The sequence below is a fragment of the Alexandromys fortis genome, unplaced genomic scaffold (assembly GCF_014885135.2).
Source record: "Alexandromys fortis isolate MF-2015 unplaced genomic scaffold, M_Fortis_MF-2015_v1.1 scaffold_31, whole genome shotgun sequence".
Classification (NCBI taxonomy): Eukaryota; Metazoa; Chordata; class Mammalia; order Rodentia; family Cricetidae; genus Alexandromys; species Alexandromys fortis.
In genome coordinates this window covers 12,719,330-12,734,895 of record NW_026067974.1, presented here as the reverse complement: position 1 = coordinate 12,734,895, position 15,566 = coordinate 12,719,330, and the positions used below count along the sequence as shown (strand labels likewise).

General features: G+C 50.7%; 1 protein-coding gene across 1 annotated transcript in view; it reads right to left on the bottom strand.

Annotated features, from left to right (window-relative positions):
* The window catches only part of LOC126510317 (signal transducer and activator of transcription 5A-like), a 21,455-nt gene extending 7,198 nt beyond the window's left edge, over window positions 1-14,257 (bottom strand). Inside the window, 10 exon segments of the mRNA XM_050156848.1 lie at window positions 703-825; window positions 920-1,007; window positions 2,220-2,399; window positions 2,793-2,948; window positions 3,324-3,475; window positions 3,695-3,825; window positions 9,918-10,092; window positions 12,454-12,543; window positions 13,702-13,858; window positions 14,130-14,257. Of these exon segments, the coding sequence (XP_050012805.1) occupies window positions 703-825; window positions 920-1,007; window positions 2,220-2,399; window positions 2,793-2,948; window positions 3,324-3,475; window positions 3,695-3,825; window positions 9,918-10,092; window positions 12,454-12,543; window positions 13,702-13,858; window positions 14,130-14,257 (1,380 nt within the window).
* Window positions 14,258-15,566: the final 1,309 nt, after the last annotated feature.

The window sequence follows — 15,566 nt, the reverse complement described above, 5'->3', positions numbered from 1 at the left end:
AGAGAGAGAGAGAGAGATAGCATGCGTAGGACTATCAAAGGACATCTATTTCAGGAGTCTATTTTCCCCATCTACTGTGCATTCCAGGCTTCAAATTCAGGATGTTAGGCTTAAAGAGCAATAGCTTGCACCTGCTAGGCCATCTTGCAAGCTCCACATTTTTGTTTGTTTTTAAAAGGTGTGTATGAGCCTTCCTGTGTGGGTACTGAGAACAGAACCTGGGTCCTCTGAAAAGACAGGAAATACTCTTAAGTGCTTCTGAAATATCCAGCTCCTCTTTAAAAAATGATTTTTTGTGTAAGGGTGTTTTGTCTACATACGTGTATGTGCCCCAAGTTCATGCATTGCCCATAGAGGTCAGAAGAGGGCACTGGATCCCCCTGGAATTGGAGTCACAGATGGTTGTGAGCTGCCATGTATGTGCTGGGAATTGAACTCAGGTCCTCTGGATGGGCAGCCTGTGCTCTTAATCACTAGCCATCTTTCCAGTCCTCCAGTCTGTGCTATTTTGCTTTTTGAGACATGATTTCAGGTTGGCCCTGAACTTGTGCTCCTCCAGTTTAGCTCCCAACTCCCGGGATTACAGGTGCACACCATCACACCCAGCTCAGTCTGCAGCTTTCCCGCAGGAGCCAGGTCACTTTGGGCAGGTCCCTTCACTCAGCCAGGGGGCCTTCACGGATGGAGCAGCGGGAGCCTCACCTTCACCTGGAACACCAGCTCATTGCTGCCGACACTGAACTGGGATTCAAACAAGACCGTGAACTTCTCCTCCGTCACGGACTCCGCGCCACGCCTGTCGGCTCGCTTGATTCTTTTCAGGGACTGAAGAGCAGAGAAACCAGTATAAGACAGGGAGAAATGGCCACCAGGCCCCTGCCCTGGGCAGACCTCCCCTCCACGGCAGACCCGGCCTCACCATGTTCCTGAAGTGGGCGCTGAGGGTGCCCGTGGCCTGGTGGTACTCCATGACACAGCAGTTGTTCAGGATCTCGCCGCTGCACTCACTGCAAAGAGAGGGAGCCCGGCTCCACAGTGTGATGCCAGGGTCTGCACCAGGGCTTTGTGCACACTAGGAGGCAAGGGTCAATGACTGACATCTCTGGGCCCGGGAGACATGTTGCTAATGGACCATCAGTGATGAGACAAGCATCTTATATATCCCCGCTCACGCCAGTGCATCTGTGCACTACATGGATAGTTTTTCAGGACCCATTTCTCAGGTCTCACTCAACATGTGGGCTCTTCCTGAAAAACAAACAACCCCTCTCTTTCCAACCCCAGCACTAGCAAATCCCTATCCAATGGCTTCTCTGGTAGGACTCTTCAGGGACTTTGTTTATTTGTTTGTTTAATTTATTTATTTATTATGTATACAATATTCTGTCTGTCTGTGTGTATGCCTGCAGGCCAGAAAAGGGCAACAGACCCCATTACAGATGGTTGTGAGCCACCATTTGGTTGCTGGGAATTGAACTCAGGACCTTTGGAAGAGCAGGCAATGCTCTTAACCTCTGAGCCATCTCTCCAGCCCCGGGACTTTTGTTTATTTTTTCAGACAGAGTCTGACTACTTAGCCCTGGTTGGTCTGAAACTATGTAGATCAGGCTGGTCTTAAACTTACAGAGATCCACTTGCCTCTGCCTCCTGAGACTGGTATCAAAGTATGCACCACCACGTCTGGCTGACTTTGTTTATTTGGTTTAGTTTTGTTTTTTGTTTTTTTTTTTTTTTTTTAACAGAATCTCTAGCTGTCCAAGCAGGCATTCAACTGACTATGGAGCTTAGGCTGACTTTGAACTCTTGATTCTCCTGCCTCTGCCTCCCAAGGACCAGAAATATAAGGATGTGTTAACCCACCCACTCCAGGCTCAAGCTAGCAACCACCAGCAACATGAGCCCCTGTACGTGTGTGTGCCTGTATGTCATACGGCTGTGCCCAGCAATCCTAGATCACTGAACGCCGTCTGCTCTGCAGGCCAGTGGTCCGGTTAAGAGAGCGGCGAGTTCTCTTTGGATCACAGTGGTGTGCCCACTGCTCAGCACAAATGCTTGGACCACACAGCAGTTCAGTGTTGGCTGCCCTAAGTATTCGACACAGGCAAGGCTGGGTCAGCACTCAGAGGGGCACAAGAATGCCTGGAAGGGCGCCCATACAGGCCCCACCTGAGCAAGAGAAACTGCACCCAAACCCAGTACAGAGGGGCAGGCACACTCACTTGCGGGTGCTCTCGTTCTTGAGCAGGGACTTGGCCTGCTGCTCGCTGATGATGGTCGCCTTCACCTGCGGGGGGTTCATGTGCACATTCAGCTTCCCGCCCACCAGCAGGCGCACGGTGGCTGCAAACTTGGTCTGGGTCTTCAGGACCTGAGGAGGTTGCTTCTCAATGATGAAAGTGCTGCAGGGGACACAAAGGACAGACAGCTGACTGGATGCTGGCTCAGGGGAGATGGCTGGGAGGCCAGCTAGGAGGGGAGGACCTTCCTGTGGGGCCTGCTGGGAGAAGGAAGACAGGCAGAGGAGTGGCCTGGCCACTGTTTCCTGGAGGACATGGGGGGTTGGAGACAGGTGTGAGGGAGGCTGGACCCCCACGGTGCTCCCTGCAGTGTCCCCAACACACACTGGGCCAGGACAGTCACAGCAGCAGAGGAACTAGGGCCACAGTGGGTGGGGGAAGGTGGATGAGCAGGACTGGGGCAGAGCTCTGGGTTTGGACAGCTCCTGGGTCTCAACATGCCCACCCCCGGGAACTGCCATGTCCCTCTGAGCATGACCAGGAGTCAGCAGTCACCTGGTGACAAGGGCTGAGATGATGTCTGTGATGGTGGCATTGACCTCGGCTAGCATCTCCTCCACGGGGCCTGGGATGGGCAGCTGCTGGCAGAGGTGCTCAGCCCTGCGGATCTGCTGCCGGTTCTGCCAGATGATCTCGGCCAGCTTCTCACACCTGCAAGGAGCCCAGGACCCTCAGTCACCTCTGCTCCAGCACAGTCCCGGGAGCAGACCACATGACACTGTTCCCCACAACAAAACTCCCCTCATCACCCCAAGGTGCTGGCACTGGTCACCACTGCCCTGCACAGGCACAGAGGCCCCAACTTGGAACCAGCGAGCTCAAGAGTAGCCCTGTCCATACCAAGGCACTGCTGTCCCTTGGGGGAGGTGGCACGGGTCTGAGGAGCCAAGTCCTTAAGGAGCCCAGACACTGATAAAGTGAGAGCTGTCCCAGACAGCGGGAACCTGCTGCTCCGGCCAACACGGACAGAAGGCAGCTGGCACCATTGCCCAAGCCCCCGCTCACCCTGGCCACCCTGGCCCTCACCAGGACTGCAGCACGTCCAGGCTGCCCTCAGGGGGACCCCCGTTCCCGGCCAGCTGCTGCCGCCGCTTCCACTGGATCAGCTCGTCGTCCAGGATGATGGTCTGTTGCTTCCGCAGCAGCTGCAGGGTTTTCTGGTGCTTTTCAGCCAGCTCCTGCGTGAGGACACAGCGGCCTTCTGGCTCCAGGGAGCAGCCCACAGAGCCTGGCCTAGGACCCAGGGCTTGGCCCTGCCCTCTCCACCTGCTCCACCTCATGTGTACCCCAGGAAAGAGGGGATCTGTTCTCATCTTGGCTCTGCGCCCTACCTGGCGCCCTGAATCTCAGGTGACAGAGCTCCCTCCCAGGGGCAGAGGGATGCAGGATGCACTAACCACACGGTACTGCTGCAGTGTCTGTGCCTCCCGCTGCAGCCAGGCCTCCAGGGACACTTGCTTCTGCTGGAGGGCTGTCTCCCGGCTCATGCGCTCCTGGGGGTTCAGCTGGGCCAGCTGGGCAAACTGAGCTGGAAGAGGGGACAGGACAGCCACCACCATCATCTCTTGTGTCTATCGGGAACCCTAGAGGTTTCACATGCTCTGGAGGGCTTCCCAGAGTCGGGCATCCCATCGATGACAAGTCAGGCTTCCTGCCAGGCATGCGTGCCCAGTGATGTTCCCTCAGAATTGCTCACAAGCCTCCTGAGTGCATCGCCCCTGGGCAGCAGAAGTGGGTGTCCAAAATGAAGCAGAAGAGGGCTGGCCCCGTGTGGTGACCCTTGTCTGCCCCACATGGCTGTCAGCAGGCCCTCCCCTTGGGGCATGGAGATGGGAACGAGTGGCCCTGCTTTTTAAAAGCTGGGTAAAGATGGGAAAATACCTTGCTTTCCTGTGCCTCAGTTTCCCCATTTGTAAAAAGGGGAAAATACTGGCACCAGCTCAGTGGGCTATTATGGAGATTTAAAAAACGGTGAGGCTTTTTTTTTTTTTCTGAGAACTGCCTGTTTTATGTAAGATCTTTGCAGTTTGGTCCTAACTGGTGGACAGACGGCAGTCCAAAATGAGGGGTGGCAGAGACAAGACCTCCTCAGCCCCATCGCTGACATGGGAGCCCCATCCAGAGGCCCTGGCTTTTTCATCTCGTCCATTCATCCCTTCAGCTCAGCAGTTTTCTCAGGAGCAATGAATCTGGCTGAGACTGCATGGTGCCCGTGATGCCTGACTAGGGTGGGTAGTCATGAACTCAGCAGAGCACTCAACTAAGAAGGAAAAAGAGACAGATAGACAGACAGATATGTGTTTTTCCAAGATCCCCTGGAATACCACCAGCAAGATTGTCATCAAGGAACAAGGTGAGAGGTGACAGTGACTGAGAGGTGACATTGGGAAGCCTGTGGATGGCAGGAACAGGTGGTGAGTGAGACCTTAACATCTTTATCCATGCGTGTGCATCTCTGTGTGTGTACGCGCTTGTGTGGTATGTGTGTGTGTACTTGTATGAGTTGTGTCGGGGGTGGGTGTTGACACAGATCATAAAGCTGAGGATGGCCTCAAACTCACTGCATAGCTGGGGATAATCTCCTGACTCTACCTTTGAAAGTGCGGGGACAACAGCCGTAGGCCACCACATCCAGCAGTGTGTGGTACATGGAACTGAGCGACTTCCTGCATGTTAGGCAAGCGCTCCCCCAGCCAAGCCGCATCTGCAACCTTTCTAACATTTCAGAAGAAATCTCAAGGCATGAGTGGGTCAGAGTCATGCAGGGAACAAACTCAGCAGCTGGGCTCAGCTCAGCATCAAACGCATTCAGGGTTGAAGCTGTCTGTATGTGCCCACTGCTGGCCACCCTCCCCTGTCCCACAGCTAAAGACCCTGGATGCTGGCATTTATCCCTATCTTTAGTGGCCCTTGAGCCTCCCTGAATCCTTACTCGGGTCTAGTCAAGAAATTGTGCGCACTGGTATGTCTTATTCAAGTTCCTGGCTGGCCTCTGAGAACTATGTCACACTGACCTGGTCCTTGCCCCAGGGACACACAAGCTGGGACAGACAAAAGCAGCACTAGACAGCAAGGACAAGCCCACACCTTAGAATCTAGGAATATGGTTCCCATCTTCCTGTAATGTGGTGGGCCGGACTCGCACTGCCTAGATTCAGAACGTCCTGCTGAACACAGGAGGGCCAACGCCCTGGCCCGGATTCCCCCTCAAGGTTCCATTTAGGTCTCTCCTGTCCAATTGCACAGGTTTCTGGGATGGAGGCCAAATGATCCACACCAACTATTGGCTCCACTGGAGGAACTAGGTCTTCCCGTCTGCAAACAGATCAGTACTTCGTGTTTTGTGTAGTGCTGGAGATCAAATCCAGGGCTCCGTGCTTGCCAGCCCTGTGTTCTTTTACTGAACGACATCTCCAACCTTCTGTGTTTACAGTATTGAGCGGGATAAACAAAAGGCACACCGACACCACACACACATGGGTGCGAACCTCACCCAAAATCCAAAGCTAGACCTGTGCACAGGCAATGGGAACAGCTCGATTTAAAATGGATTGTCAGTAGCTGGCGGTCAGTGCCTGTAATCCCAGCACTTGGGAGGTCGAGGCAGGAGAACCGGTTCAAGGTCGTTGTCAGTTACACAGTGAGGCTGAGGCCTGCCTGAGTTTAAAAATAGGAAAAATACGAAGCAAAACTCAACAGCATGCTGTCTACATTATAAAACCTTTTTATGTTACAACTGGTCTTGATACAGTATAAATTTTTTAAAAGCATGGCCAAGGGGCCAGGGAAATAGCTCAGCGAGCCAAGCGTTTACTTGCAAACGTAAGGACTTGAGTTTGCATCTCCGGCATCCATATAATAAAAGCCCAGAATGAGGGTGCTCATCTGAAACCCCAGTTTCATCGTCGCGGAGGGGGGTGCGGGAAGCAGAGAAGGAGGATCTCCGAGGCTCAGAGCTCCAAAATTACAGTTGAGAAAAACCGAAAACAACGCTAGATCTCAACCTCTGGCCTCCACATGCAGAGACATGCTTGGGCACCAATGCTCACGTGCATACTGCACAAAAGAGGAAAGGATGGAAGGAAGTATAAAAAGGAAACTTAAGAATGAACATGAGAGGTGGTGCGTGTCTTTAATCCCAGCACTTGGAAGGCAGAGTCAGGTGAATCTCTGCGGTCGAGCCAGCTTGGTCTGCAGAGTGAGTTCCAGGACAGTCAAGACTATGTAATGAGATCCTGGTTTGTTTTATTTTGTTTCTTTTTCTTTTTTTTTTTTTAAAGGCATAGTAATAGATGCTCAGCAATTAAGAGCTCCTATTGTTCTTCCAGAGGACCCCGGTTTGATTCCCAGAACCCATGTCGTATCTCACAACCGCCTATACTTTTAGCTCATAGAGTCACAAACCTACATAAATAAAAATCAAATAAATACAAAAAGAAAGAAAGAAGAAATGGGCATGACAAAGCACATTTGTAATCCAGACACTTGGAAGGCTAAGACAGGAGGATCATGAGTTCGAAGTCAACCTGGGCTATAGAGCATAATCCTGTCTCAAAAGCCTAAAAAAAGAAAAAAGAAAAACATTTCAGAAAAGTCAGAATGATTGGCAATTGACTAGAAAACCATACTAATCACAAATGTGTCTACCAACACCTACTAACAATTTCAAAATTATAAAGGAAATGCTACAAAAAAGCATCATAGAATTTGTCAATTGCTTAATCATGGCGGGGTATTTTGATGACTCTCTTTTAGAAGCTGATCAACTGAAAAAATTTCTTTTTAAATAAACGGAATGACAATAACAAAAAAAAGGTCAGCCTGGTGAGGTAGACCAACGGGTAAAGGTGCTTTCTGAACAAGCACTAGGACCGAGTTCAATCCCAAGGATTCACATTAGAAAGAGGAGAGCCAGCTCCCACAACCGGCAGTGACAGGCCTGTGTTCACACACCTGTACACATGCATGCACGAACACACACAATAAATATGTAAATGCAAGTTTTTTTAAAAAAAAAAAAACTAAAGACCAAGACCAATGGTTCTCAGAGTCATCTAAGGAACTCCTGGCAAGTGTCTGAGACCCTCAGAAAAGACCCACAAAGAAAAACAACATTTTTCATAAAGCCATAAGACCTTAATTGCCTTGCCATAGCTTTTGTTTGAATTTTTTTAACTTGTCAAATTGCATATATATGCTGAAGATAAAACAATACAGCAAAAAAAGAATTTGTTCACAAAATTTTTGAGTTTTCTTACTATACATTATCAAAGTTATGTGCCCCAAGGGCAAAAATCATTGCAAATAAATAAATCTTGGATTTTAACAGGTAACTTTGTAATTGGGAGTAATAATAACTTTTTAATTTTCTTGTCTTAAAATAATTTTGATTTTCTCTCTGAGAATTTTACACATGTGTATAGTGTATTTTGTTCATATTTACCCTGCCATGTTTTTTGAGTGGGGGATGTGGTTTCACTATGTAGTCCAGGCTGTCTCTAAACTCCCCATCCTCTTGCCTCAAGCCCTTCTCTGACCCCAGTGCTGAGATTATAGGTATGCACCACTAAGCCTGAGTCTTCTATCCTTCTGTTTTTGGAAACAAGACGTGATTAAGCCCAGGCTGGCCCTGAACTTCCTATGAAGACGACCTTGAACTTCTGGTCCTTCTGTCTCTACCATCCAATTACTGGAATTACAGGCATGAACCACCATGTTTAATGTATACAAATTGAACCCAGGAACTCATCATACTGGGCAAACCCTCCACTAACTGAGCTACATCCCCAGCCCTGCGTCTCCACTCTTGCTAGCTAACAAGTGTGCAGTGGAATTTTCCAGAGGTTACAGGCCATCACCACAGACTGAAAGCAACACACAGCTATCTTTTATATCAAGGCGAAGACGAAAGACATTTGCAAATACAGTCATGAGTCGCGTAAGGATGTGGACGCATTCTGAGAAACGCATCATTGGGGGTTGTCGTTGTGTGGCTATCAGAACCCTTCACGAGCTAGACGTCATGGCTCACTACGTACTTAGACCATGTGGTGTGTAACATCATACCCGTGTCCCCCTGTGGGCCAGCACACTGTTATGCCGTCCATGACCACTTCTGTTCTACTCGCTAAATTTGGCTTTGGAAATATAGGGTATTTTTTTTTCTTTGTTTTTCCTTTCATGTTAACATTCTCAAATTTGCTGTGTCTGTTTGAGGAGACAATCAAAGAAGACACATTCTTTTCAAGTACACAAGATCTAGCCACCAAGACAGAGCATGTGCTGGGCCCTAAAGTCCCAATAAATTTGTAAGCTCTGAGAACATACGGAACCCTTTCCTGTAGTCACGGTCGAGTCCAATGAAAAGATAGCATCAAAGTCAGTAAAAGCGCAATATCTAAACAGAGTAGACAGAGGGAAATCAAACAATACATTTCTAAACAAAACACAGGTAATGGGGTTAATCCCGAGCGAGATGAGAGGAATTTCAAAGTAAACAGAAGGAACACACAGCGGCTTCAGAAGCCCGGGGTCCTATAAAGCACTTTGTAGGGGAAGATTTATATCTTTGGAAAAATATGTATAGAGAAAGCATAAAATTGGCTCTTCCCATGCTTCTAATCTCAGCATTCAGCAGGCAGTGTCAGGTGATTCTCCTTGATTTCGAGTCCAGCCTGGTCTACAGAGTGAGTTCTAGGTCCGCCAGGGCTACAGCACAAGTCCTTGTCTCAACAAAACAAAAATCACTCTTTCCTACATTTTCTGGGAAAGATATTTTACAGAGATAAGTAGATAGAAACCTATGTAGTTGGGTTTTGATTGTACATTTATATATCTCAATACATGCGAAAGGACTAAAATCGATACCTACGTCTCTAAGAAACAAGGATAAAGGCACAGGAAAAGGCAGTACGCCCCTGCCTGTCCTTGCTGGAACAGTGGAATCAGCCTATCTCTAACATTAATCTCCAGACAACTCAAATTGTACCTGGAGCTAACTCCTCCTGAGATCATTTTTCTTTGCCCACACCCTTATTGAGGCAGCCACTGACAGACTACAGAGCTGGGAGCTAGCAGAAGTTTTACAGTCACCTTGCCTCCAGGACCAGATTCCCTTAGAGTTTCAACTAGAGGCAAATCTGGTTTTCTAGCTCTCCTCATCCCGCTCAACCAGTGGACGCCATCCTTCTGGGTGGAACATACTTGGAACATGCTTTTTAAAGCACTCACACTTCACTGACTGCCTAAGATTAGGGAGAGTCTCTTGGTTAGGAAGATACAGGCGTCTTATGACCTATCTCTAGCAACGCATTGATTCTGCAGCTCACAGGCAACCTAGGCCAAGTTATTTGTCCTCTTTAAACTTTCCTTGTAAACAGGGACACCAAGCTATGCCCTCTGCAGGCTCCTTCTGAAGTTGCTTTGTATTATGCATGCAAAGACTACAACCTAGTACCTAGACTACAGCAAAGGTTCAAAGGAAGCCTGACGATTCTTACAAAGCTTTGGGCAAAGTGCCCAAGGGATGGCGAGCTTCCTCTCCTGCTGAAAATCTCAGAATTCTCCTCCCTTCCACCCTCAAGATGCTCGTGGCTTCCTGGACCGTGATGCTGGCCTCACCTTGGATCCGCAGACTCTCCTGATACTGGATGATGAAGTACTCTTGGGTCTGCTGCAGCTTCTTCAGCTCGTTCTCCGTGTCCTGTGTGATGAGGCGCAGCTCCTCAAACGTCTGGTTGGTCTGAAGGTGCTTCTGGGACATGGCGTCGACCAGGGTACCAGCAGGGGAGCTGCACTGGGGACAGAATAGATTGAGTCGCAGTGACAGGTGCAGTGTGTCGGGCAGAAAAGAGGGGAGGAAACTTGGCGCTCTGGGGAGCACCAACACTAGACACCCCCAACTTCAAATCCAGGCTTAGAAGGAGGGTCAGAGGATTGTCGATGCCAGAATTGGAGTAGAAAGGGAAGACAGAAAGGAAATCAGTGGCCTGGTAAATAATGGAGACTTTGGGGCAGAAATTTCTGGTTCAGATCTGGTTTTACACAGGAGAGTGTTGAACGAGCCCATACATTTCCTTTAGAGAAACTAGAAGCGAACACTGGCCAGGTATCACGTGGATGATTTACCTCCTAAGGATGAGGCCTGCGCCTCCTCGTTCCATGGTTATCTACTGGCCCAATGCCACTGTCTGTGCTAAGTGCTGGGGACCCAGTAGGAGACAGGGCCCATGGACCCACGTATGTCCTCACTCACACCTGGAGGGAGGGGGCATCCCAGAGATGCCCAAAATAAAGCGACAGGAGAGACATCAAGAACGCCTCTTTGAGTCCTGCCATTCCTAGAACATCTGGTTGAGAGGGGACCATGTGGTTGGGGACTTTCCAAGTTAGTGTTCTTAAAATAAAATCCAAACTCCTTTATTCAGCCTGGCAGGTGGCCTCTGACTGTGTCCTCCCAGCCTCCCCAGGGGCCAAGGCACAGCAGGTCTGTATGTTTTCTGCATCTGTCCCTACAACACAGCATGTGCCGGCCTCAGGCCCCTTGCACTAGGAGGTCAGTCAACCTGGGAGCATTCTGGCAGCCCATATTGGGGATGTATGTGTGTTTCTCAACCCAGCTAGAGTCTTTTGTGAGGGCAGTTTCAACAAGGCAGGGATGCGGAACTGGACTGGAAGATGCAGTGCCTGGCTCCCAGTTCTTGCGCATTGGTCCTCTGCTCTCCATCTGCCGGTCTCCAACTAGAAGGCATCACCACACCTTCCTGCCCCAACATATGCTGCTGTTACTTTGGGAGGTGGACACCCTCCCTCCTTCTTTCCCCTCTGCCCCCTTCGGACACACCCCTGCCAGCTGACCAGTACTTCTTCACACTCAGTTCATTCAGTCCAGTCCTTCTAGGTGGAAGCTGCTCTGCTTTAATCTTTTATTGTATTTTTAATTCCTTCCCTCCCTCCCTCCCTCCCTCCCTCCCTCCCTCCCTCCCTCCTTCCTTTCTTTCTTTCCTTCTTTGGTTTTTTGAGACAGCGTTTGTCTGTGTAGCTTTGAAGCCTGTCCTGGAACTGGCTCTGTAGACCAGGCTGGCCTCGAACTCACAGAGATCCACCTGCCTCTGCCTCCCGAGTGCTGGGATTAAAGGCATGCGCCACCACCACATATTTAAGACAAGGTTTTTCTGTGTAGCCCTGGCTCTCTTGGAACTCTGTAGACAAGGCTGGCCTGGAACTCACAGATCCACCTGCCTCTGCCTCCCAAGTGCTAGGATTAAAGGTATATGATACAACCCCCCTGGTAAAAATTTTATTTTTGTTTTTGTTGTTGTTGTTTGTCTTTCGAGACAGGGTTTCGCTGTGTAACATTCCTAGCCGTTCTAGTACTAGCTCTGTAGACCCGGCTGGCCTTGAATTTACAAAGATCTGCTTGCCTCTGCCTCCCGACTGCTGGTATTAAAGGTGTGCACCACTACTGCCTGGCCCTAAAATTTTATTTAAAAGATTTATTTGCATGCGTATGTGTGTGTGTTTAAAACTTCCTCCTCTTATCTGTCCATTCTTAGCCTGTATATAATTTTTTTAATCCTCGTGATGATCTTATATTGCAAGTGCTATTACTATCCCTAGCCTACAACGGTGGGAGCTGGGGATGCAGCTTGAGACCACTTGCTTAGCATGTTCAGTGCCCTGGGTTTCACCATTAGAAACCAGGAAAGAAAGAAGATACAAAAGAAACGGGGAAAATGAAAGGAAGAGAGACTGGAGAGATGGCTCAGCAGTGTACACTGAGCACGTATACTGTTCCTGCAGAGGACCCGGATTCGGTTCCCAGCACCCATATCAGACATTCACAACTGCCTATAGTTCCAGAGGATCTGATGCCTCTGGTTTCCATTAGGCACACTTGCATACACACAGTTAAAATAAGGTAAGTCTTATTTTTAAGAAAGGAAGAGAAAGGGAAGGAAAAGACAGGAAAGAAGAAATAGCGGCTTGGAGAGCCAGGGACTGGCCCCAGCCTGCCATATACCGCCTCTCACACTTGTCCCTGTGTTCTCTTTCTTTTGTGCTCGCCTCATAGCCGTGTTACATAAACAGGGTAGGATCTAGAGAGGGATTCGCGTGGATGGCTCTCCAGCTTCTCTCCACGCCTACAGACACTCACGTTGTTGGCTTCTCGGACTAGCCTCTGTTCGTTGTACAGAATGTGCCGGATACAGCGAACCAGCTCCATGGGGCAGCGGTCGTAGGTGTTCTAAAAGAGGACAACAGGAACCACCAGTGGCCACCTGGTTCTGCCCACACCACCTTCCTTACCATGCCCATGCCCTCAGCCTCAGCTCTTCCTGGGAAGCCCCAAGATTATCAGACACCTCTAACTCTCCTTTGCCCTTCTTCCCCCCTCCCCAGCTTCTTACTAGGTTTACAGTAACTTAGACACTAACAATCTAAACACAAAGCACGTCCAGCCTCCCACCAGCTTTGACTCTCTGAAGCATGGAACTCCTATGACAGAAACTCAAACTGTTCTCATGTCATGGGTGAGAAAAATGATGTTCAGATAGGCTAGGCGTATGTCCTGAGGCAAGTGTGTGTGTGTGTGTGAGAGAGAGAGAGAGAGAGAGAGAGAGAGAGAGAGAGAGAGAGAGAGACACTTGGGGCGTCTGATGCCAACATCAAGGTACTTCCCACTAGGCACCTGGTCCTGGGTTCCTACTTTGTTTCCCTTCAGGTTTCTGATGTTTCTTCCTTTTTCTAGGATGAGCTTTTATCCCCGCTCCCCCGCCCCCGCTCTGCATCCTGCCGTTTGGATGTAAGAGGGGCTCTCTAAGAAATACGAGTGAATTCCGATAAATGCTTGACCATGAACGCCACCCACACCCCTTTCCTGCTTCCATAAACTCGCTGCCCCTCTATAGAAAGGGGAGGCTACTTTCTCGTTCTAAGCCTTTAATTCAAAGCCTTTTATCCCACTCTTGCTCCGGGGCAATTCTACCTCTCTTCTGCCGCTCTCTTGCCTCTAAATGAACCCCAAGGGGAATGGCTGCTTGCCTTACCCCTCATTTCTAGACTCTACCAGTCTTCCTTTCTCCAGCGATGGCTCCACCTGACTCGGTTTCTTTCCTTCTCTACTGCTTGATCTGTCCATAGTGCTGCCTCACCCACCCCCACCCCCCCGTGCTGGAATCACCCCCCTCCTCCCTCCCCACACACTCCCACCTCTTGCTTTGTAATATGTTAAAGGAATCTGACTTAGAAAGAGGGGGTGGGGGAAATTGAAGAAAAGTTGCCAGTAAGCTTTTGGTCACATGGTGACTCAGTGGCCAAGCCAGTGAAACTCCCAGGGGTTCTGATGCTGGAAGAGAAAGCTTAAGAGAGGGCCTTCCTGCAGAAGGCAGGCATTTACACCCACCTGGAGCTGCGTGGCATAGTGCCCCAGCTTGATCTTCAGCAAAAACCCATCTTCCCCCACCTGGTGTTCTGCCTTCTTCTGCAGCTCCTGCACCAGGCTCTCCAGGAGCTGGGTGGCCTGGCCCCGGTCCTGGGGATTGTCCAAGTCAATGGCATCCCTTGGGACATAACAAGGAGAGAAAAACTGTACCAAGAGTGATTTAGGACACTCCAGACCCACAAGACTTGCTCCTGGCGGCCATGCATCAAAGTCTAGAAAAGTCTCCCTTCAGTAGCTCCCGTTTCCCTCTTCCCCTTTCCTGGGGACACCACCCCTTCCGCACAAGGACAGATAGAATCGGAGTCACACCAAACCACAAAGAGGAGACCCTTGGCCTAGATAGCAGGGACTCGCATTTAAGGTGAAGGTTTAGGGCCCAGGACACCTACCATGGCTGACTCTCGATCCACTGGGCCAGGTAGTGCCGGACCTCGATGGGGAAGTGCTGTCCTTACAACACTTGCATCTGGCGCAGTGCATCTCCCTGGAGCTGCTGGGCCTGAATCCAGCCCGCCATGGCTGTTCACCTAGGGGAGAAAGTCAGTCATTTGTTCCGCAGAACTTTCTGGCCTGCCTGCGCCCTGCAGTGCCACCAAGGGACCTAAGGACTGTGGTGAGGTCAGGCTCCTCCCCTCACCCCAGGCACGCTTTCCTGTGCGGGAAGAGATGGCCACCCTTCCCTTCCAACAAGGAACCCTCGAGGCTGGGGGTGGAGACTTGGACAAGCAGATGCCCTCCTCTCTTCAGGTCCCCTCGCTCCATCGAGTCATCCCCAGACTAAAGGAAAGGGGGGGGGGGTCTACAAACCGAAAGAGAAACTTAAGAGACAGAGGCACACAGTCCCCCGACTAGAAACGACTGCAAAAATTCTTCCCATCCAGCCTCGGACCCACACTCTCAATGTTTGAGAAGGGAACTGTTCCAGTCCAAAAGTTAGGGCAATGCTGCGACCGCCACTTGAGGTTCAAGTCTCCTCAGGCACGTGTCTGGCACTGTCAGGGAGAGGTCAACTGTCTCTGGAGCAGCCCTGGATTGCACCCCAGTGTCTGCCCGCTCCAGGTGGAGCCTGACAGTGTCACTGTCCATTGTGCGCGTCCACTACTGTCTAACCCCTGCACAGGTTCCTTGTCCCTGATTCCTCTGAAGCTCCCATTCGAAGCCCAGACGGATGCTTGTCCCGTGTCAGGCCGGGGAGACTCTAGTGTGCTGGGTCCCAGGGACGCGGCTGCAGCCTAGATCCCTTATCCACGCGCCAAGGGCGACGCCACGCCAATCCACCCACCTGGTGCTGCGGAACGCCTGCGGCTGTCGCTCCGGGCTCGGGCTCCTGGTGGTTCCTGACGGCTCTTGACGGCGGCGGCGGCGGCGGCTGTTACTACAGGAAGGAGCAGAGAGCAGCGATTTCCTCCTCAAAGGTCAGCTGCCTCCGATAGACCAAACACAGCGCGCGAGCTCGCGCCAGCACCCCTCCCAGCGTCGGTCGCTCCCTCCTTGCCTCCGCCCTCGTTCGCCGGCTCTCCGGCGAGTGCGCTGCCCCTTCCGGAGAACCGACGGACCACCCGGCTGGGCGGCGCTGTGCAGAGGACCGCCCCGACGGTGGAGGTCCCCCCCCCCCGGGAGTCCCGGTCTGAGCTCCCCCGCGGTTCCGAGGGTGGGGGTGAGAGGGGAACGTCCTAGGACAGCTGAGTTGGAGCGACTGGGGGTTCTGGGAAGTTCCGAACTCTGGAAATCCCAAACCCAAACCAGGGCCTCAGTTTTATCATCAGTTAACTAGAAAAAAAAAAAAAAAAAAAAAGCGTGCGAGGAGGAAGAAAAAAAAGCTACCT